This window comes from Danio rerio, chromosome 4 (assembly GCF_049306965.1).
Source record: "Danio rerio strain Tuebingen ecotype United States chromosome 4, GRCz12tu, whole genome shotgun sequence".
Taxonomy (NCBI): domain Eukaryota; kingdom Metazoa; phylum Chordata; class Actinopteri; order Cypriniformes; family Danionidae; genus Danio; species Danio rerio.
The window spans coordinates 3,274,164-3,298,356 of record NC_133179.1 but is presented as its reverse complement, the minus strand read 5'-3'; the positions used below and the strand labels follow the sequence as shown (position 1 = coordinate 3,298,356).

The 24,193-nt window shown below is 36.8% G+C and overlaps 2 protein-coding genes across 53 annotated transcripts in view; both read left to right on the top strand.

Annotated features, from left to right (window-relative positions):
• Positions 1-8,556, top strand: part of plekha5 (pleckstrin homology domain containing, family A member 5) — a 198,530-nt gene extending 189,974 nt beyond the window's left edge. For 25 of the 50 annotated variants that reach the window (XM_009300011.5, XM_068219714.2, XM_073946514.1 and 22 more), the window contains 6 exons: positions 36-239; positions 712-873; positions 2,211-2,344; positions 3,366-3,502; positions 4,740-4,864; positions 7,773-8,546. In XM_009300011.5, the coding sequence (XP_009298286.1) occupies positions 36-239; positions 712-873; positions 2,211-2,344; positions 3,366-3,502; positions 4,740-4,846 (744 nt within the window). In that variant the 3' untranslated portion in view covers positions 4,847-4,864; positions 7,773-8,546. Of the gene's footprint in view, positions 1-35; positions 240-711; positions 874-2,210; positions 2,345-3,365; positions 3,503-4,739; positions 4,865-7,772 lie in introns of all 50 variants that reach the window. The other 25 variants (XM_073946521.1, XM_073946512.1, XM_073946520.1 and 22 more) reach the window with 2 other exon arrangements.
• Positions 8,557-11,291: 2,735 nt separating this feature from the next.
• Positions 11,292-24,193, top strand: part of aebp2 (AE binding protein 2) — a 70,731-nt gene continuing 57,829 nt past the window's right edge. For all 3 annotated transcript variants that reach the window (XM_073945889.1, NM_213494.2, XM_068219578.2), the window contains exons 1-6: positions 11,292-11,842; positions 19,817-20,024; positions 20,197-20,304; positions 21,880-22,066; positions 22,147-22,271; positions 24,092-24,159. In XM_073945889.1, coding sequence (XP_073801990.1) covers positions 11,418-11,842; positions 19,817-20,024; positions 20,197-20,304; positions 21,880-22,066; positions 22,147-22,271; positions 24,092-24,159 — 1,121 coding nt within the window. In that variant the 5' untranslated portion in view covers positions 11,292-11,417. The remainder of the gene's footprint in view (positions 11,843-19,816; positions 20,025-20,196; positions 20,305-21,879; positions 22,067-22,146; positions 22,272-24,091; positions 24,160-24,193) is intronic.

The following is a 24,193-nucleotide window of genomic DNA, read 5'->3' as shown; positions in this document are numbered from 1 at the left end:
ATATTTGTGTATGATCGATGATGTGACTTGTTCAGTGTCAGCCGCAGGACCGTCCGCGCAGCGCTGTGGAGCAGATGAGCAGTGGTGCTGAAGTGGGCCGAACACGCATGAGTGTGGAGGAGCAGATGGAGAGAATCAGACGACACCAGCAGGGGGCGCTGAGAGAGCGCAGGAGAGAAGATGGCTCTCTATCCCGCAGCCTGTCCTTCACTAAGGACAGCACATACTACACACTGCAGGTATCTGCTTCACACACTCCCAGTAGTAGTCTCAGGCATGCAATCTCAGACACAATGAAGCTAGTGATGTCACTGTGAGGGGTGGGGTTAGGGGCTGGGATAGATGTGGGCATTAAAGGCATTGCGTGCAGTTCTGCTTGCATTTGTCTGAGATTGCATCATATCTGCATCTAGACCAACCTTTTCTCATGAAGGGCTAAAAACCAAGCTTGATTGGTGGGCCAAATCAAAGGTAACCATGGGCCAACTTTGGCCCTATTTTGGGCCTACGGGGATCTAGATCCTTCTCCACACTCCTGATCTCATGACAGGATTGATTCAGTTCAAAGTTGACAATAAATACAAGTGGAAGGGGGCCGACTTTTCTAATGTGAACAAACAATGTAGGCTGGAGGTTTGCAATTCAGTTGCTCGGCTTCAGTGTTTTCTGCCTCCTCCTGTGTGTTTTTTAAGCCGAGCGTTTGTTTTTCAGGCACGTAAGAAGAGTCCGGTGATCTCTCCAGACGAGCAGGACGAGCGCAGAGACATGACGCCTGTGGAGCGAGACACAAAACACACAAAACACCCTGACGCAGAGGAAAACTGCAGAGACACTAAGGAGCAGCTGCCAGCACACACCCACCTGGAGATTAAGGTGCGTATTCACACACCATTTCCTTATAAATAAATATGAAAGGGGGGTTAAAATGCATAGTTTTATATATTTTTATGTGACATCATATATCTAAATAGTCTTTGTTGCATGCTTTCATGTATAGATTTTAATCACTCAGTAAATAAATTAAATATGTATATATGTTTTTTGTTTTAAATGAGTTTTTGCATTGCTTTGTATTATATTCCTAAAGTTGTTAGGTGACCGATACTGTTTAACTTTTTAGATTTACAAGAAATTAATGCACCAAACTACCAAAGGTGTGAACCTATACTGGTCTCATGGTTCGGTTCGGTTACGATTATCATGCCTTCGATTCGGTTCAATTCGATATCACGGTGCTTTGACGATGCTTTCCATATACAGTGTTATATTTTAGGGGGGAGGCTATCACAAGCTGTCTGTATAAACACACAGACACACAGCACCACACTGTCTCTCATTCAAACACATACACAAACATAGACAGCAACAAACAAACGCACACACTTAAGCCCTCGCAACAGGGAGAGCTCGCGCTGAGCAGAGCAGAAAAACGGGAAAAAATAACGAAAAAATGAAGCACTTTTCCGACAGTCCCTTACTGAGAGCTCCTCTCAGCGCGAGCTCTCCCGGCTAAACACATATTGCGAGGGCTTAAACGGAGCAGTGCTCGTAATGTCGAGCGAAAAAAAGAAAAACAGCTGTGAAACATAACCAGCTTTGTCCTTTTGTAGGAAACACACTTTAGATCTTTTTATGGTAAGAGGTTTTTGAGTTATTGCCATCTATAACTGAATGTGTGTCAGGAAAATCGAAAACAAAACCAACTGAACCGCGCTCCTTTCTGGCGCCCCCCTGGATATACAACGCCCTTAGCATTTGCCTATGGTGCCTATGCCACGGGCCGGCCCTGAGTTGGCTGAGTGTTGTAAATACCTTGCGACAGAGCGCATAGGAGATAAACGCGTCAGTACATAATAACTGGTTATGATCATTACTGAACCGATACCGAATTGTCCGCACCTGATTCGCTGTGCACAGAAGAAACAATTAATTTTGACACCCCTACAAACTACAGTATATTGGCTATATTCACTAAAAAATTTATAAAAAAAATATCAATCTTGACCCAGGGTGTGCTCATTTATGCTTTGCACTTTATATTGATTGATTGATTGATTGATTGATTGATTGATTGATTGATTGATGTCATATATAAGTAACATATAGGTAAACTTGTCTAGGCATGTTTGCATGGAGCCGTGAACATCGTAGAGTACCTATGAGATGCATTTCAGTCCAGTGGTTATTTCATAATGTGCGCTTGTGTACAGGACAAAGCATCTGTGACTCGCTCGGTCTCCATGAAAGAGTCTCTCCTGAAGAGTGTGAGTCCCAAACCCGTGCTGAAGCAGGACGAATCTGAGTGTAAACTGGAGTACGACAGAAAGCTGGCCACTCAGAACAGGTAGAGCTTTAAGCACACAGACACACACACACACACTCCTACATGTGTGTTGTCCTATGTTAGTGAGGACATTGCATACATTTGGCATTGACAATGGTTTTCTATTAGGTGAATGGTATTTCTGTGGTCTACCCCTAGTCCTAACCTAATCCTTGATGTGCCAATAATTAGATACTAAAGAAAACACATTCGGGATGATTAATAAGTTTTTTTAAATAGTAAAATGTCCTCACTAGTGGGTTGCCAGATGGTTTTACTATAACGCCCCATTTACACGCTTTAGCGTCAACGCTTGATTGAAGGCGTGTCTGAAGTTGGGGCCGAAGCGATCATCATAGAAGTGTCAGCCAATGAAATCAGTCAGCAATAGGCCACTGTCTAGCTGGTGTAATTGCACACAGTGATCTGATTGGCTGACGCTTCCGTCAGCACTTAAAAAGGTGAGCTAGTCCCAACTTCTGCAGCGAGCAACGCCTCTGAAGCAGCGCCGATGGATCCACAATGCGGTTAGGCAACGCCTGACGTCACCCATTCAGAGTGAATGGGAAGCATTGACGCTGACGCCCCGTGTGCATGGGGCGTAAAAGAGAGTACAATTGACCCTCACAAGTATAGCTAAACACACACACACACTCACTAGTTTTTTTTTTCTGATTTACACAGAGTCATTCATAGGCACACTGTCATTTTATACAGTAAAACCTCTTATTGTTTGGCCATACTCCACCAACACAAAATTGTCATGTGAAAAAACACAGCTAAGTGTGATTTTAACAGTTTCAAATTACGAGGACACAAGATATGTCCTCATAAACCACCTCAGCATTGTAACATCTTGGTCATAGCCATGTTATTATACACATTTGTGTCTCAATAAATCACATGAGCAAGCACAAAAACACACTCAGACAGATAAACACTGTGCTTTACGAGCTCATGGATTTGTGTATGTGTGTGTGTGTGTGTGTGTGTGTGTGTGTGTGTGTGTGTGTGTGTGTGTGTGTGTGTGTGCGTGTGTCAGCCTGCAGACGGCAGTGATGGTGCGTGTGGGCACTGAGGAGGATGAAGAGGATGAAGAAGAGGAGCAGAAAGACTCAGTTCAGCAGCAGGAGGACTCTTATGAGCTCAGCAACAGCAAACACAGCACACTGATCTCAGGTCAGCAGAGCAGATCACGCTCTCTCAGTCACTACCTCAAACTCTGGCTTTAGGAAAGTGTTACAAGATGCTTTTCCCTCCTAAATCTTCCCATAATCCTCTGTCAGCCTGCTTCCATAACACTAACACTAACACTACCCCTGCACTGCATTTCAGCCGTTTAAAAGTTGCGTTCAGAGCTTTTGATTTTGGTGAATTATATTGTTTTTTAATATATATATTTATTTATTTACATGTTTCTTATTTATATGCAAGTTATAATCATGAATTTGGGTAACACTTTCATTAAAATAATCTACATTTTAATCAATAAATTAATTAATCACGAACTAAGCCCATGGATAGTGAGTGAGTGACTTTAAATAAAGATGATGATGTTACACACGTTCTATGTACTTACTATAGTAATTCTAAATATTTATGCACAATTACATGTAACTGAATCATGGTTGTTTTTTAATATATTTATTAATTTACATGTTTCTTTATATATGAAGTTATACATTTACATATTATATAAAGTAATACACATGGATGTATTTATATTTATGTATCTATACCTTAGCAAATTGTATTTTAAAGACTTTAAAAGCACCTTATGTTGCTTTATTTTTAATTTTTAATTTAGTGTTTTAATGTATACATGTTCAGTATTTAATAATTACACACACACACACACACACACACACACAAAACAATATATATATATATATATATATATATATATATATATATATATATATATATATATATATATATATATATTTATACATTTAATTGTCTTTATATATCTTACTGCATTATTATAAACTCATTTATATATTGAATTATGGTATGTATATTATGTGGCCTCAACTATTAGGTACTTAATAAATACAATGCAATGTTTATAATGTATTGCAGAACACTTGTGGTGCTCTTGAGGTGCTTCATGGGTAGATTTGGGGACAGGTTTGGTGGTATGGGTAGGTTTAAGAGTGGGTTAAGATGTAAACATTAATATGAAAATCTTAATAGAGGCATATTGAGAAACAGATTTAGCCAGAATTAGCTAGGCGCATGTGTCTGATTGGGGTTGAAAGTAAACTTTTCAGGACACCAGCCCTCCAGGACCGAGTTTGGACACCCCCGGCTTAAAAGAACCGGTTTGATTTGAATGTCTTGCTTGAGTGTTTTAATGTGTGACTAACTGTGTGTGCATGCTTGTGTGTGTATGTGCATGCGCTGTGTGTTGCAGTGAACAGTGTGTCGACTCCTCCTCAATCTCCAAGCTCCTCCTCCTCTCCTCCGCCTCCACCCTCCCCTCCACAGCTGACGGACGGGTCACACTTCATGTGTGTGTGAGAGGAGACTCATGCACCAGTAAGACACACACACACACACACACACACACACTTACTCCTCGAGAGGTTAAGAAGGAAACAACTTGAAATATTCATTCATTCATTTTATTTTCGACTTAGTCCCTTTATTAATCAGGGGTCGCCACAGCGGAATGACCCGCCAACTTATCCAGCATATGTTTTACACAGCGGATGCCCTTCCAGCTGCAACCCAGTACTGGGAAGCATCCATACACGCTATTTCACACACATACACTGCGGCAAATTGAGCTTATTTAATTCCCCTATAGCGCATGTGTTTGGACTGTGTGGGAAACCGGAGCACCCGGAGGAAACCAACATGAGGAAAACATGCAAACTCCACACAGAAATGCCTACTGATCCAGCCAGAACTCGAACCAGTGATCTTCTTGTTGTGCCGTAACAGTGCTAACCACTGAGCCACCATGCCGCCCCAGTTTTTTATGACGCTTTTAACAGTGGGGTTTTGTGTTTGTGTGCACGCTCACGTTGGCGCTTAAAGTCTGCCATAAGCACAAGGGGAAATTGTGCACAGGTCTTGAGTGTGTAATGACTCTTTATGATGCTGTTCATAAAATCAGTTTCACAGCAGCTCCTGTTTGCTCTGAGTGCAGGCTTTACTGCGTCATAAATACTGTGTGTGTGTGTGTGTGTGTGTGTGTGTGTGTGTAATCTGTCTGTTCTCTCAGGAAAGTGAAGGATCCCCTCAAATGAAGCAGTAATTAGCTTTCCGACTAGAGTTCATTAGCTTCAGAGTCTCACTGAGTAGAAAGATCCACTAATTAACACTGCAATTAAGAGTCATTCAGACACCACGACACACTATATATGCGGTGGGAGTCACAATTATTAGCCCTCTTCGTAAAATGAATTCTTTTAAGAATATTTCCCAAGTGTTGCTTAACGGAGGGAAGATTTCTTCAACACATTTCTAATCATGATAGTTTTAATAACTCATTTCTAATAACAGATTTCTTTGTCATGATGCCAGCACATAATATTTGACTAGATATTCTTCAAGATACTAGTATTCAGCTTTAAGTGACATTTAAAGGCTTCACTAGGGTAATAGGGTATAAGCCGAAGCATGCTAATATAGGACTTTTAATTTGTCAGTAACCTGGGTAATTAGTTTCCGGTGAACTGTATGCCAATGCAAAATCAGTGCGTTTAAAGTCTGTTTTCTTTAAAAATCAGCAATCTCCACTGGCTGACTGATATCTGATATAAAGTGGGTCTCAGATTGCATAAGAAGCACTGCATTACATTACATTTCCCCCTTCCATGTTTTTAAAATATGAGCATTTATTTTACCCCAGTAGATTCAATGGAGCTTCTGCGCTAACCTGCTGATTCTGACTGGCGAGTGCTAGTAAACGGCTTTTAGTCTCGTTTTATGCTTGAGCAACTAAATGAACGCCTAAGACTGTTTAACTAATTGTATTTTAATGACATTACAACATCTATGCTGTAAAAGGAACCGTATAAAATGGAAATAAAACTCACAATAACAGGTCACCGGAAGTTTATTAGTTTGGAAAAACACTAGCTCGGCATATACCCTATTAGGGTAAAGTTAGGGTAAATAGGCAAGTCATTGTATAACAGGGGTTTGTTCTGGAGACAATCCAAAACAAATATAGCTTAAAGGCGCTAAAAATATTGACCTTAAAATGTTTTTTTTTAAATGACATTCATAATAATGCTCAGCTAAATGTAATGTAAATGCATGAAGCTGTTTTTCTTTAGATTGATGATTTGTGTTTGGTGGAGTTTATTTAATTCGTTTTTGTCGGTGTGTGAGGACATTCAAACACAAAGATGATGTAAATGTTGCTCTGGTGTAGTGATGGAGACATTGCTTTAACATGCATCTCTAACATACCGGAACAAAATCATTTGCATAATGAAAATACATATTGCAGATGCATTTATATAGATTTATTTTCAGGTTTGCAATTAAATTCAGTTCACACAGTAATAGCATGATGTATTTTTACTATATAACTATATAACTGATGTAATTAAAATGCATACTAATTATTAAAATTATATTTAAATGCAGTTTAAGTCAATTATTCACCCTTCTGTGATTTCTTCTTTTTTTTTTCTAGAAAATTTCCCACATGATGTTCAACTGAGCAAGGAAATTTTTACAGTATTTCCTATAATATTATTTCTTCTAGAGAAAGTCTTATTTGTTTTATTTCGGCTAGAATAAAAGCAGTTCTTAATTTTTTTAAGCCATTTTAAGGTCAATAATAATAGCCCCCTTAAGCTATATTCATTTTGGATTGTCTCCAGAACAAACCATTATTATACAATGACTTGCCTAATTACCCTAACTTGACCCTAATTAAGCTAGTTAAGCCTGTAAATCTCACTTGGCACATGCACATACATATATATTTATAAATTTGCTAATGCATTCAAATTTGTCCTAAAATAAAATGCATTATTATTATTATTACCACAGGGGAATGAACCATCAACTATTCCAGCATACAGTATGTTTTGCACAGTGGATGCCCTTATAGCTGCAATCCAGTGCTGGGAAACTCTCATTGACACACACACTCATACACTACGGCCAATTTAGTTAATCCAAATCACCTAGAGTGCATGTGTTTGGACTGTGGGGGAAACCAGAGCACGCCAACACAGGGAAAACATGCAAACTCCACACAGAAATGCTCACTTTCTCAGCTGTGGCTCGAACCAGCAAACTTCTTGCAGTGAGGCGACAGTGCTAACCACTGAGCCACCATCCAGCCATTATTATTATCATCATCATCATTTTACATTCCTTGACTAATATTCAATCAGCTTATAAACACGTCACAAACGTACGCATAACGACCTACTGAAGAGTTTAAACCGTGTTTATTATGTGTTTGTGTCTCCAGCATCATGTGACAGGAAGAACACATCATCACCATCGTCATCATCAGACTGGAAGTCTCGCCCCCTCCTTCATCAGCTGCCCAACACAAACACAACAGCGTCCAGGCCTCAGTTCAACAGCGACTGATTCCTAGTGGTTATCATCCCTATTATTTATACTCCTCCAGTTCTTAAGGTGCTTTCACCCCCAGACGGATGTTCTCCAAACCTCCCCCCGTTGGCCTTCATCGTTTGCTTTGTTTTCTATGGATTTTAACCAGGTTTTAGCCAGTGTTGCTCGATGAGGTTTTCTAGTACTCATATCTTTTTTGCACTGGACGACACACTCATGGTTGGTTTTACTATGTATAAAACGCTGTACAGCTCTCAATAAGGTGCCCATGGACAGCAGCACATGTACGATGACCTGTATGTTTGATAGTCCGCAATAGACACACACTGTTTTCCCGACACACTCATGAATGTCCAGCTTCTGTTTTATTTTTCTATGGCTGAGATATATTTAATAGAGAGCTTTATGAGGAGATTGTTTTGCGAGTTCGGTTGTGAGAGACACGTGGACAGCGGTTGACAAAAAGCAATAAGCAGGATTTGTCTGTGTTTCTCTTCGATGTATAAAGTGTAAAGTTGATGATGTAAATATACTGTACACCGGACTAAATGAGCAGAGCCGAGCCGAGCGGAAGAGCTTGTGTATCAGAGTCAATATGCAAATGTTCATATTTCATCTGTTTTATATCATGTCCAATAAATGTTGATGTTCTTATATATGCCAAGAGATTTACCAGGCGCTGACTCATGGTTATTGGAGTTTGGGGGTGGGTGTGTGTGTATTTTTGTCTGTGTGTTTGTGTAATGGAGGCCAGCTAGTGAAGTGGTGTGCAGGTAAACTTCACTCCTCTGACCTCTAAAGGTGCTCTAGTGACTGATGCTAGAGTCCATGGTCTTTAGCCTCCTTGTTAGAGCAACCGACTCCCATGCGGAAGGTTGCCGGTTTGATTCCAGCTCGTAGCGGGTTGGGTGGTGTAGGACCAGCGGGGTTACATTGGTGCCGTGACCCGGATGGGTGTGAGATTTAGGGGGGTGAGTGTAACGGAGGCCAGCTAGTGAGTGCTGTGCAGGTAAACCACACTCCCCTGACCGATAAAGGTGCTCAAGACGCCAGAGGCCATTGTCTTTAGCCTCCTTGTTAGAGCACCCGACTCTCTTGCTGAAAGTCGCCGGTTCGATCTCAGCTCTCAGTTGGGTGGTGTGGGACCGGCGGGGTTAAATTTGTGTATACTTAACTCCATTTATTTCTAGAGCGCTTTCAACAAACCACAATGGGTACCAAAGGGCTGTACATAAAAACACATTGAACACATGCAAACATACTCAGAACCAAAATACATAAACACACAACACATGATTAAACGCTAAAGAAAATAAGTGTGTTTGCAATGAGCTCTGAGAACAATCAAAAGTAGGACCTGATCTTAAGGAGAGTGGAAGATCGTTCTGAAGTTTTGGAGCTGCTACTGAAAAAGCTCTCTCACCTCGACAGATCCTCGAACTTGCAGATAGAGAAGATCCTTAGAGCGAAGAGATCTCACAGGTTGGTGTATATTAATTAGCTCTGAAATATGCTCAGGGGCCATGGAGGGATTTAAAAACACACAGCTGTACTTTGTACTGAATTTTAAAGTCGATTGGCAGCCTGTGTAGAGAAACCAGTAGAGGTGTGATGTGCTCTCCTGTACATGCACTACCTGACAAAAGTCTTGTCGCCTATGCGAGTTTTAGGAACAGCAAATGATAACTTGACTTCTAGTTGAACATTTGGTATCAGAAGTGGCTTCCATGAAAGACAAAGGCCTCTAGATTTCGCTCATTTGACCAAAATAAAATATGATCATGCTTTGATTTATGACAAGACTCTTGTCAGGTAGTGTAGATGTATTAAAATAGATTTAAATTAGTTTTATTTATTATTTGATAAACATTTCACCAAAATACTTGGGCCAAATTTTATACAATTTATGAATAAATTCAATTCATTTAAATAATACATTTAAATTAATAATAATAATAATATATATAATAATAATAGATAGATAGATAGATAGATAGATAGATAGATAGATAGATAGATAGATAGATAGATAGATAGATAGATAGATAGATAGATAGATAGATAGATAGATAGATAGATAGATAGATAGATAGATAGATAACTGATTATTATGGAAAGAAATATTACATAGTGATGTTTACAATAGACCATTTTAATGTGGTGATATCGTTGGCACAAAAACATTTCCTGCTTGTCAAACTGTTTCATAACTGTATCAAGATGCAATTCAATCATACCTTAACATTAAATAGCTATCTTAACATTATCAATATGCAGACCCTTTTGGATTCTCGGAAGCTATGGAAATTGGAAATGTAAAACAGGAAATACGTTAGGACCATTGTTTACATCCCTTAACATAATCTATAAAAAGATATAATATAAGCAACTTCTATTAGGTGATATGATTTTGATGAGTGTTCATTAATTGATCTTTGTCTCCATCTGCTGCTCTGATGCGGTGTTGCAAAAGAGTAGAGCAGCGCCATCTCCTGGTCAATATTAGGGGATTATTTATGATGCTTGCAGTAAAATAAATGTCTTATTTATTCATAAAAATATTTGTTTTAAGCTTCACAATGGTGAAAATCCCATCTAATACACAGGAGCAGAATTATTGTTGATTTCAGTTCTTATGTGCAGCCTACATTTTCCATGAGGGGAAAGTGACGCCATCTGGTGGTGTTTTCCCGGAAGAGTCGCTTTAAATGTCAGAAGGGGTTATCTGACTCATTTTATCATTGTTCTGTAAAATCATGAATACTGGAAAAACCCAGCTGAGATAAAGGAGGAAAAACTGCAGATGAAAGATCATAATAACCAGACAATACACTTTAACCGGAATCCGAGGAAAAACACTGCAAGGGAAAATGCTGAGACATAAGCCCATATGTTATGGTTTATGCAAATATCTTAAGTACTAAATGTCCACAAATCATGAATACAACTCAAATATTATATCATGTATTAAATGGAAATAAATGTAAAGATGTGTGCACCTTTTCTCTCATACAAATGTTATTAATATATATGCTACAAGTAAAACTAAATATAGGATACTACTAACAATTTACAATCATTCATTCACTCGTTTTCGGCTTAGTCCATGTTAATAATAACAATACCCAACATTTTTAATCTAATTATTATTATTATTAGTAGTAGTAGTAGTAGTATTGTTATTATTATGTAATTAAGTTACAAAGAAAACTTCATGACTTTATTTAATCTGTATTGCGCTCCAAGCACGTGGATGCATTTATAACAAGCGTCTATTATTTGTATTATTATTAATAATATTAGTACATAATAAAGTTATTATGAAAACTTCTGAACTTTGTTTGATCTGTTTAGCCCTGCGAGCACGTGGAGCCATTCATAATAAGCGCTTACGTCACGCTGACTCCTCCCCCCCGCTCCTCCCCGATCAGCCTCCAGCAGTTCCACGATCCGTCCGCTCACCGAAAGTCTCCGCGTTTCACCCGTTTCCCGTCGCGTAAACCCGGCCAGGCCGCGCACACACCAGCGGAACCCGATGGCTTCGACGACCTCCGACGCTTCCGAGCAAGAGTCAGCGAACCCGAGCGAGAAAAACGGCGACGGGAGCGAGTCGGGCCTGCGCGCCGCCGATCCGGAACCGGCCGTTAAGATGGACGAAGCGGACACGGACGAGAAGCCCGGTGGACACGAGCCTACAGAACAAAGCCCAGAGGAAGCCACGCGGGACGGGGGTAATGATGAAGACGGGGAGACCGAAAAGGAGCAGCAGAAGAGCCCCGGTAGCGCGGACGGGACGGCGGAGCGGATGAAGAGAGAACAAAGGGAGGAGGAGAGCGTGTCCTTACCGGCGGAGAAAAACAGCGGCGGCGGCGGCACCGGAATGAAGCGCCGCGCGAGCCTGGAAATGATGAGCTCGTCTTCGGACGGAGAGCCTCTCAGCCGCATGGACTCGGAGGACAGGTGCGTGTCCGTCTGCTAATTACAAAACACCGATATTTCAGCCGATAGTATCAATGTTAAAGGTCCGTTTTGTTGATTAACGACGCCGTTTAGGTGCCGTTTGGATAACTAGTTTAGCTCGCGCGTGTTGACCGTTACGCTAGTTACTTAACGTTACTGCTAGTGTTATTGAGTTAGCATAAACATAATAATATGACGATAAAGTATGTAAATATGTCATTTGCCACACTTGTAAGTTAAAGTGCTGAGAGTTTGAAAACATGTCAGTCTGCTAATTACAAAACACAGCTATTTCAGCCGATAATATCAACATTTAACGTCTGTTTTGTCGATCAACGAGTTTAGGAGCTGTTTGGATTAACGGTCAACACATGCGAGCGAAAAACCTATTGTGCTAGTCTATTCGAGTTATCTTAAAATAAATAATTTGATATAATGTCATGATCAAGTATGTAAATATGTCATTTGCCAAACTTGTAAGTTAAAGAGCTGAAAGTTTGAAAGCGTGTCACTGTGCTAACTTAATTACAAAACACCGATATTTCAGCCGATAATATCAACATTTACCGTCTTTTTTGTCGATTCATGACGCCGTTTAGGAGCTGTTTGGATTAACGGTCAACACATGCGAGCGAAAAACTGACTGGTCTAGAGTATTCCTGTTATCTTACAATAAATAATATGGTATATTGTGATGATAAAGTATGTATATAATGTAATTTGCCACAATTGTAAAGTTAAATGGCTGAAATTTTGAAAGCATGTCAACCTGCTAATAACAAAACAGGATATTTCATCCGATAATATCAACGTTTAACGTTTGTTTTGTCGATTAACAATGCCATTTAACGTAAGGTGTTTGGTTTAATGGTCAACACATGACAGTGAAAAACTAGTGGTTTCGAGTTAGTGCAAAAATAATAATGTAATATAATGTTATCATAAAGTATGTAAATACGTTGTTTTTTGCCACACTTGTAAAGTTAAAGTGCTGAAAGTTTGGAAGGTGTCAGTCTGCTAATTACAAAAAACGATATTTCAGCCGATTATTTTAACGTTTAACGTACGTTTTGATGATTACTGCCGTTTAAGTGCTGTTTGGATTAACGGTCAACACGCAAACGAAATACTGTTTGTGGATTCAAATTGGCATAAAATATAATGTGATGATAAAATATGCAATTTGTCACATTTATAAGTTAAAGTGCTGAAATTTTGAAAGGTGTCAGTCTGCTGATTACAAAACACTTCTATTTCAGCTGATAATATCAACATTTAATGTCTCTTTTGTCGATTAATGACACCGTTTAGGTGCTGTTTGGATCAACGGTTAACACAAGAGAGCGAAAAACTTACTGTACTAACATTAGTGGATTTGAGTCAGCATAAAAATAATAGTGTAATATAATGTTGTGATAAAGTATGTAAATAAATTTTTGCTTCACTTGTAAGTAAAAGTGCTGTAAGTTTGAAAGCATGTCAATCTGCTAATTACAAAACACTGATATTTCAGCCGATAATGTCAACATTTAACGTCTGATTTGTCGATCAACAACACCGTTTAGGAGCTGTTTGGATTAACAGTTAACATATGCGAGTGAAAAACTTATTGTGCTAGTGTATTCGAGTTATCTTAAAATAAATAATATGATATAATTTCATGTTAAAGCATGTAAATATGTAATTTGTCACACTTGTAAAGTTAAAGTGCAGTCATTTTGAAAGCATGTACGTCTGCTGATTACAAAACACCAATATTTCAGCCGATAATATCAACATTTAATGTCTGTTTTGTCAATTAACGATGCCTTTTAGGTGCTATTAATTAACAAGTCAACACATGTAAGCAAAAAATTACTGACTTTAGTGGAGTTAGCCAAAAAACATAGTTTAATATAGTTTGATATAATGTGATGAAGTGTCTAAATATGTTTTTTTGCCACACTTGTAAAGTGCTGAAAGTTTGAAAGTGTCAGTCTGCTGATTACAAAACACTGATATTTTAGCCGATTATATCAACGTTTGTTTTGTCAATTAACATCAGATTTCAGATAAAGTGCTTAAATGTGTAATTGGTAACCCTTTATTATACGTTCATTACAATATTTGTACCTTTGTTAGTTAACGAAAAAAAATAGTTTATTGTTTGTTCATGTTAGTAAATACAAACATTATCTAATACAACCTTATTGTAAAGTGTTACCACACATTTAGATGCGAGTTCTTGTAAGTAATATTAACGATATGCATGAATTTGGAGTTTAATAATACATTAGGAAATGTTGAATAAACTGATTAATAAATGCTGTTAAGTGTTGTTCATTAATAGTGTTGCTTTCATTTAATTTAATCCTAAGTAATAGGTAATGATACATATTTAAATAAAATGAGATAAATAATTTAGCTTTTGCTTAAAATAAAAACATAATGCACAGGGATTACTGCTTAAAGAGTGAACAATGCATGAAATTAAAATGAATATACATTTAAGATGCAAGTTAATTACATGTAAAAGGACAAATGACTATAATTCACTGGCCAAAATGCAGTCCGAATGTTTTCTTAGAAAACTATACTATACTATAAGAAATATAATCTGCTATAATGTGATGAAGTATCCTAATATGTAATTTACCATGTTTAAAGTCCTGGAAAAAGTTTGAAAATCCATCTGAAAAGTGCTTGTATATGGCTTTAAAAAGGTGTAAATACCCTGCATAAAACAATCATAAGATATATTTGATTAAGATCAAAGCACACACTGTTGTGAAAAATAACAATATTTGTACTATTTATATCTCATATTATATCATATTGTACCTGTATTGTCAAGTCTGACATATATAATCAATGTTATTGTTATCAGTTTTGCTAATCTAAATCGTCACAAACATATTTCAACCTTGTTTGTGGCCCAGTCTGCTTGTTTAGCCTTGTTTAAGCCCCAAATAAGGTTTGAAATAACGTTTGTAAGGATTTAGATTAGCAACATTCACAACATTAACAACGTTGATAATATAGGTCACACTTTACAATGTTAGTTGATGTATTTACACGATAATGACACGCACAACAATATTTATAACAATATTGTTCAGAAAAATATCAATGTCTTGATTTCATAGGATGCAAAAGAAAATGTTAGTCAGAATGTGACTGTCCTTTTTGTATAAAGAAAAGACCCAGTGAATATTCCATTCAAAAGTATAGTTGCTGGATAAAGCACAGACAGTGAAGTTATTATCAGATTTGGATTTGTGAGCAGCTTTCTTATCTTGACTTGGCTTTAAACTGGTGTTACGTCATCTATAGTGCCCTCGGACCCATGAGGCCTTTCACCATCTTTTGGCATCACCAGGGCAACATGGGTGCGGCTGTGCATGTTTTATAGCACTTTATGCCTGTCTTCATCATACGCGGGTGGCTCTGGTGTTATTTGCATTACTCTAAAGGCTGGAGATAATGGATTGCTCGTCCTCAATGGTTTTTAAAAGCGTCTGGCTCGCAGCACATGGGAAATCTCTACAGAGTATCTGCAGGCACGGTGGAACAAATTCACATTGAGCACAATGTATCAGGTCAGCCCAGCGGTGGAGGAAGGAGAAAGAGGGAATGTGTGTGCGGATGGGAATCCATGCTCTGTGCCAGACCTGCTGCTCTGTGGAGCTTTCACTGGGAATGAAGCTCTTCAAATCCAACTGGAGGCCCTGAGCCCTGCTGTTCGGGGCAGCTGGACAGCTTGAATCTAGCTCTTGTGTGGGACGTCTGGGAGAATATGAGCCAGGCCACACGTAAACGATCACATAAGACTAGGCTTATGACAGTATCAAGATTTTCTGGTTGCAAATAATTGCTGAAGCTTTTAGCACTGTATACTCTATTATCACAATATTGACCTCATCTGCAAACAATAGTTCAACTAATACTTGCTTTAAATACTAATAACAAAAACTACTCAGTGTATTGCTTTATAGTTTAGAGTAAACACATGTTTCAGCCAAATTAAATTGCAAAAAGATTATGAAGTACAATAGGAAACACTTTACAATGAAGTTTCATTAGTAAATGTTAGTGAGGAATTTCTATGTTAATATTAGGAAAATATAACTACATTTTATTAGATACTAACTCAATTTAACAGCACTGCATACTGTAATAAAATGTAAAAACATTTACAAAGATGAATACATAAACTTCATCTGTCTTACAGTAATGTATTCTAAAGTGTTATTTAACATATTGTTAAAAGGAAATAGGGCTGCACAATATATTGCAAATAATTATCATTACCGGGATAAAAGTATGTACATTAAACCATAGGCCTCAAACTGGATTCCTGGATTCCCGCAGCTCTGCACAGTTTTGTTCCAACCCTTATCAAACACAGCTGATCTAACTAATAAAGGTGTGCAAGACTACTAGACGATACTAAGCAGGTGTGAGTTGGAGCTGGTTGGAGCTAAACTGTGCAGAGCTGCGGCCCTCCAGGAACTGAGTTTGAGACCACTGCATTAAATGTATCGCAGATGTGTGCTAGAGTACATTTAATTTATGTATTGGTTATGCAAATCTAAATTTGACCAATCAGATGGGGACTTACTATCTGTAGCCCCACCTCTCCAGTAGTTGCTGTTCTGCTATTGGCTTAAGAGCCCCTAAGGTGAGCCCCAGAGCTAAAAATAAACACTACTGAGTCGAGATGAGAGAGGAAAGTGACAACAGCCAATCAGAGTCAGAATATCTGCTGAGGTTTTCACTCTCTCATGGTTTAAAAGACTAAACGTTTGCACCTTTGACACATTTTCATTTTTTTAAGTCTATATGAGAATGAATTGGATCTGAAAAATAGATTTTCCCGGTTTATTTTATTGTATTTATTTTTATTATTATTTTATTATTATCATTTTATGATTTAAAAACATGGCTAATAAAAATAGTCTTTTCAAGGGGAAATGTTACATCATATCAATATAGACCAATCTCATATCTTATGTTTCAAACCTGTTTGAGTTTCTTTCATCTTTTGTTTTTAGCAGAAAAAAATACATTAATAAATGTGTACAGCCACTTGAGTGTGAGTAAACCATGAAACTTTGGGAAGTGAACTGTGCCTTTTAAAAAAGAGATTTTTGATGAGATATTTTCTATTGCAATTCATGTGATGAGTAGACCAAACTTATTATTATTTTTAAATGCTGTTAAATCAGAGCGTGTGTATGAAAGTGCAGATGAGTTTGAAGAGCTCTCGTGGAGGGGAACTCCGCTGGATGAACTGTTTGACTGAAAGCAGGTGTTAACTGTTTGCTCGTCCACTTCAGCAGTTTGAAGGAAATCTCCCAGCATACACTGATAATGTGTGACAGCTCCTGCTCGTCGACCTGCAGGACCAAACGACCTACGCATGTTGAGGTTTTAACCTTTTTGTAGTCTGTCAGATGAGCGTCACGAGCAGCTGCTAAAAACTGATGCTAATCTCAATCAAATGCCACTTGTGGCCTATACTGCCGTTCTGCTCACATGCAAAGTTCATAGTCAGACTGTTCAAAGTTCATAATACTTCCCAAATATTAGTGCAGTTTATAAGTTTTTATTAGCATTAAATTTGTCATCCTTGTATTTGATTTAAGCTAGACATGCTGCTATTCAATAAATCATAATAATGAACATGCACTATATTGATCTCAAGGGCATTTATTTTTTAATTTAAGGTTTTATTTTAGATCTTTTAGAGTGCTTTTTAAGAATATTCACATTGTATTTGCACTGTTGTTCATAACAACACCAAATGCTTGGAGGTTTAATTGGTCTGAAATACTGATTACTGATACTTTAGGCTTTTTATAATGCTATTGTGCAATAATTTCCCAATAGTTAACATTAATTATTTGAACTAAAATCACAATAAAAACTACAAAAGCTTTTATTTGTCATGTTAATTTCTTAGTTAATGCCTGATAACGTGTTAAAATCATAGTCGTAATCATCATAACTTGCATAATTGTTTTATTAAATTGAGTTAATAAGTTACTAAATAATAATAACATAGTAACTGTAGTTTTTTTTCTCACTGTAGATTTTAAATCTTTAACATTTACTTATGACAGTGTTTCCTATTTTACTTCATAAACATTTTGCCATTGAATTGGATGGAAACATTGCGTTCTCTGGACATTTATATGAATAAAGTAGTTTTTATTAAATCTGTTAAAGTATTTTTTTGCACTTAATGTTAATATCGTAATAATACTGTATACATTGATATAAGTTTCATCATGAGCCTATTTCAAGCCCCTAATCCCTTATGCAAAGCAGAAATCTGAACTCTTGCACACAACATTTATGTGCATCCTTTAAAGTGTGCTAGAGTTTGAGCAGTAAAAGGCTGATGTACCTGTAAGTCTTGCAGTAGCAGTTTATCACTTCATCAGCAGTCTGACTGGCGGTTGCAGTTTGATTACCCAGCATCCTGTTCTCTGGCACATTCTAGGATTTAGCGTCAGTCTGAAAGGAGCCAACAGATGGACGTGTGTGTCTAAATTTTTTATTTTTATTTTTTCTCATGTATTGACTTGAGTTCATGATGTTTTACAGCAGGGGTTTACCGCTGTCCTCTCCCACGCTAGCAGCTGTATGCTCAAAAGCTTACTGTTACAGCGCTTATGTGCCATGGTTAGGGACTGGTCCCACCTCACTGGCCTCATTTATTGTTCACATAGATTCATGGTTGGTAACTTCTGTGCTGCACTGCAGGTTTTGCACAGACATGGAGATAAAGTTACTGTATTAGTCATGCTGCTCAATCAAACATTCATCATTTGCTATTTTAGCAATGTCACTACATGTCTGTTTTATTCTTAATGTTATTTAACACAATTAAATAGCAGATTTGATTCAAACGTCAAAATTATAAGCCTAAAAATTAAATTATATTTCAAATACTTCAAGTGTTGTATAACAGACAAAGAATTTATTTAGGCACTTTTTTAACACAATTTTTAAAAACTCATTTATAATTACTAATTTGTTTTGTCTTTTCCATGATGGTACAAAATTTTGACTAGTTATTTTGCAAGATACTAATATTCAGCTTAAAGTGACATTTAAAGGCTTAACTATTGGATAACATCGAAAGCAAAATTCCGAAAGGGGCAAAAATTATTGACCTTAATATTTTGATTAAATTTAATGAAATTATTATAAATGCATTTAGCATTATTTTATTGTATTATATTATTATAATAAATGCATTTAGCATTATATCATATTGTGTTTTAATATATATATATATATATATATATATATATATATATATATATATATATATATATATATATATATATATATATATATATAAGACTGCATGTTATTGATAAGAGTGGACATTGCTTTTATTTTTCTGTGATACACATGCCAATATTAAGTACAATTTCACCAGATGACTTAAATGGCTCCATCAGAAAAAAAATCATACTTTTAAAATAATTAGGATGATTTTGTAATACAATTAATCTTTCTTAGAAGTTAAAGACTTTATAATTTATTATTCATTCATTCATTTTTATTTGGGCTTAATCCCTATTAATTATATTTATTTTAATATTTATATTTATTATAATATTTATTTATTATTATAGCCTAAATGCTTTAAACTGGATCAAAATGCTTACATGGGCCTCAAGAACTGTGGTCACTAGTCAGCTATAACCCTGACTCCACGTTGCGGATCATGTGATGGGACTATTGTGAATGCACATATTGCGATATTGATATATAGTGCAGCCTTAATATATATGGTAGGACATTAACTTGCTCCACTAAACAGCACTTGGGGAAATATTAGAAAAATCATTTTGACCATACATGCTTAGATTTTATCCATATCATCAGGCATCAAAAGTAATGTAAAATTCTGAAAAGCATTGTAATTTCTTTGTATGCTTGTGGTGAAGCTAATCCTGTTGGTTTGTGCTTTAGTATTAACAGTACTCTCATGGACACGGAGAGCATTCCGTCCAGCGGTCGCTCTACCCCAGCTATGATGAATGGTCTCGGTGGGGCGTCTTCCTCCACTAAGGGCTCATCTTACCCCTGCTGCTGGGATCAGTGCCACATGCTGTTCAACACCAGCCCGGACCTGGCCGAACACATCCGCGGAGTGCATGTGGATGGACAGCGTGGCGGGGTCAGTGTGTGTCCTTACTTGTTTTATGTACTTTGTCTACTACTTTGGAGTTGATGATCACAGCAATACACTTTTTTATTTGAACGCTTCATTAGTATTTGACAAAAAGGTTTCAAATGTCTGAATGCTATGTAGAATTGGCACTCTTTCATAGCTCTGTGTTTGCATACAGGTATTCGTGTGTCTTTGGAAGGGCTGTAAGGTGTATAACACACCATCTACCAGTCAAAGCTGGCTCCAGAGACACATGCTGTCACACAGCGGAGACAAACCATTCAAGGTTGGCATCTTCTTTGCACACACTTAGAGACCACAGATTTTGCTGTCTGTTTGTCTGTCTTTTGATTTTTACTAAAGAAAGATGTACCACTAATGAGTAATCAGTCAAAATCTGAAATAATCAGCAAAAATTAGTCCAAGGCATTTAAAAAATGTGGGGAAAAAAATTAATAACTCTTTATTGACATGGCCATTTCCTTAAAACTGCGCCTACACATTATATATATAAATGCATAAATACATATTCAGCAGTATATAATGAAAGTCTGTAGAACATAAAAAAAGAAACACATTTTACAAAAAAGGAGAAAAGGAAAAATCTAATTCACCATTTAGGCCTGGACGTCTAGTCGCTTTTAATGTATAGATCCAAAAGTCTCTCTATTTCTGAAAATAATGTCTTATGTTTTTTTAATGTAAAATTGAATTTATTTCTATAAATTAGTTGTTTATTCTGTATCATAGATATATGAAGTTTTTATCATATAATATGTTTCTATCTATTTGGATGCAATAAATAAACTCAAACTCTATTTGTTAGGGCTGCATGTGATTGGAAAAATCTGACGTTGCAATATTAAGTTTTTATGTAAGATATATTGTGATATAAATACAATTTCACTATACAACTTAAATAGCTCCATTTGGATAGGGTTCATTAATTTTTATTTTATGGGATTATTCTGTAGGGGACTAAATCATTCGTAAAATGTGATAATCTGATGACTTTGTGGGGTTTTCTGTGGTGTCTAGCAGTATACAGAGCTACTGAAGTCGAGTCAAATGTAAAGTTCTGTATAGTCCTCATTATAAAAACAATTCAATAAAATGAATCTATTAAATTTACAAACAGTACAAATTCTTGTTTATAAAATGCTTCACACACTTGAAATGTTCAGTCACATGCCTTTAAAACAGATGCAATTTCACAGTTTAACTTTGCAATGACTCCATTTATCTGATGTGTTCTGAACTGTGGAGCTGATCAAATATAATCCAGACTCAACGTTGCAGATCTTGCAGTTTGACTACGTCTGTCTGTCTATATATTTCATTTTATTTAACTGTTAACTATTTAAATGCATTTTTAAAATTAGTTTTACTTGTTTAATTGACTTTTTAAAATTAGTTTTTTTAATATTTATGATTATAATTTTTGATTCATTTTCTATTTATTAGTATTATTATTTGGTTAATTCAATTTATTTTGAAGCACACATTTTAAATAGGGCAGTTTTAAAGCAGATTATACTTTTCCATGGTCAATATAACAGAAGTATGTTTCAAATTAAATCAAGCCTGTTTATTATACTGTCATTTTAAAAATAATTAGTTCAGCAAATATCAACAAGACATGCTCTGATAAGATCCACCTTTTAAGAGTTATATAAGCATAATCTTGCATAATTCTGCGTTTTAGTTTATGAGGGAACTTTGTCATGGCTAGACAATGAAAGCACTGTTTACTGGACTCATTCTGTAATTATAACCCAGCGTTGCTAAGCCTCCGTGTGAGTTGTTTATTTTTATTTACTGTAATTACTCTGACCCATGTCTTATTTTTTCCTCTGTGAAGTGTGTGGTGGGTGGTTGCAATGCCACCTTCGCCTCCCAGGGGGGGCTAGCGCGCCATGTGCCAACCCACTTTAGCTCCCAGAATTCCTCCAAACTTTCAAGCCAAACCAAGGTGAAGGAAGAATCTCCTTCCAAAGCGGGCATGAACAAAAGGAGGAAGCTCAAGTACAAGCGGCGGCGGTCTTTGCGTGAGTGTCGCTACAGCTTTAATTCATGTTCATTTCTCCGGTTAAAACACACTAACTCCAGTCTGTTTTTCTTTCACCAGCGCGACCGCATGACTTTTTTGATGCTCAGACTATGGATGCAATCCGTCATCGCGCCATCTGCCTCAATCTAGCAACCCATATTGAGAGCCAGGGCAAAGGCCACAGCGTTGTGTTTCACAGTACGGTGGGTACACACACATACATCAGCTCTCTCCAGTGTGCTACTAACATGCTGTTCATCCAATTTCTGCCCTGTATAGTGTGCACATGCCATGCATTAAACAGTAGGTGCATTTTGGATTCTGCTTCGTATGCTGTTCTATAAAACAAATAGTAAGCTGTTTGCGTCATACACTGCACAGTAAGCAGTCCTCAAAATGTTTTTTTTTTTTTTTTTTCACACTCAGTGACTTAGTTCTGGTTTTAGAGAGACAAATAGTAGTATTTCTGCTCTATATAGTATGTGGGTCAGACCAAAAAAGGTTTTCAAGCATCAACACAAAAGTCTAGTACATCTTTAAATAGTTTTTTTTTGTCCTTTACAATATCAGTGTGTCCCTTTTAATTTGTGTTTTTTGATTTGTTGTAATGATAACAATACATACTCAGCAGAAATGTATACAACCACATCATTGATCAATGAACAATTTGATCATTTGATTATAATATTTTTGATTCTTTATATGTATGTGTGTATGTACAGTATAAATGAAGAAAGGAAAGAAGGAACAAATGATCAATTGAAAGAAGGAATAAATGATTGATCGAATGAATGATCAAATAATTGAATGAACAGATGCATTGTTGAATGAACAAACACATGAGTGAATAAACGAATGAATGAACAGACACGTTGAATGAATGAACGCATGAGTGAATGAACGAACACATTGTTGAATGAATGAGCACATGAGTGAATAAACGAATGAATGAACAGACACGTTGAATGAATGAACGCATGAGTGAATGAACGAACACATTGTTGAATGAATGAGCACATGAGTGAATAAACGAATGAATGAACAGACACCTTGAATGAATGAACGAACGCGTTAGTGAATAAACGAATGAATGAACAGAAATAGTTGATTGAACGAACACATTGTTGAATGAATGAACAAATTAATGCAAAAATGAATAAATGAATAGCCATTGTTGAATGAATAAGCACATTGTTGAATGAATAAACACGTGAATAAACAAAGTAACATGAATGAACGAATAAATGGATGAATGAACAAGCAAATTGTTGAATGAATGAACAGACAAATGATTGAACGAACAAATGAATGAATGAACAAACACATTGTTGAATGAATGAAGAGACAAATGATTGAACGAACAAATGAATGAATGAACAAACACATTGAATGAATGAACACATGAGTGAATGAATGAAGAAATTAATGAATGAAACATTGTTGCATGAATGAACACTTGAGTGAATGAACGAACAAATGAATAAATGAATGAATAAACAAACACATTGTTGAACGAAAGAACAAATGAATGAACCGACAAATTGTTGAAAGAATGAACATATGAATTTATAACCGAACAAATGAATGAACTAACAAATTAATGACCGATTGAAATAATGAACAAACAAATCAATGAACATGGTTGAATGAACCAATAAATATTAGGCAATTATTATAAAGACCATCTACTCAGTTTTTGCTGAATAAAGAAAATGAATAATTATAAAATAAGAATAATTGTTTTTTATAGTCAACTGCGTGCTGAGCATGTCAATATTTGTCAGCGTAATATATTTTCGTACCCATTAAGCTGAAGTCAGATTAGCTCCAGCTCTCGCAGTCCACTAGCATCAGTCTGAGCCGCTTCTCCCCTGTGTCTTTAATTAAATCATTAATGAGCTGCTGCCAGCACTTCATGACCACACTCACCGACTCGCAAAACAACACACATCAGCTGCTCTCACAAGCACTATCCCATAAACAAGATCTCATACATTTCTTCTCGTCGTGTGTAATTGAGCAGGTGATCGCCAGGCGGAAGGAGGATTCTGGGAAGGTGAAGGTGCTGCTTCACTGGACGCCAGAGGACATGTGAGTATATGAAAGCACACTGTTCTGTACCCTA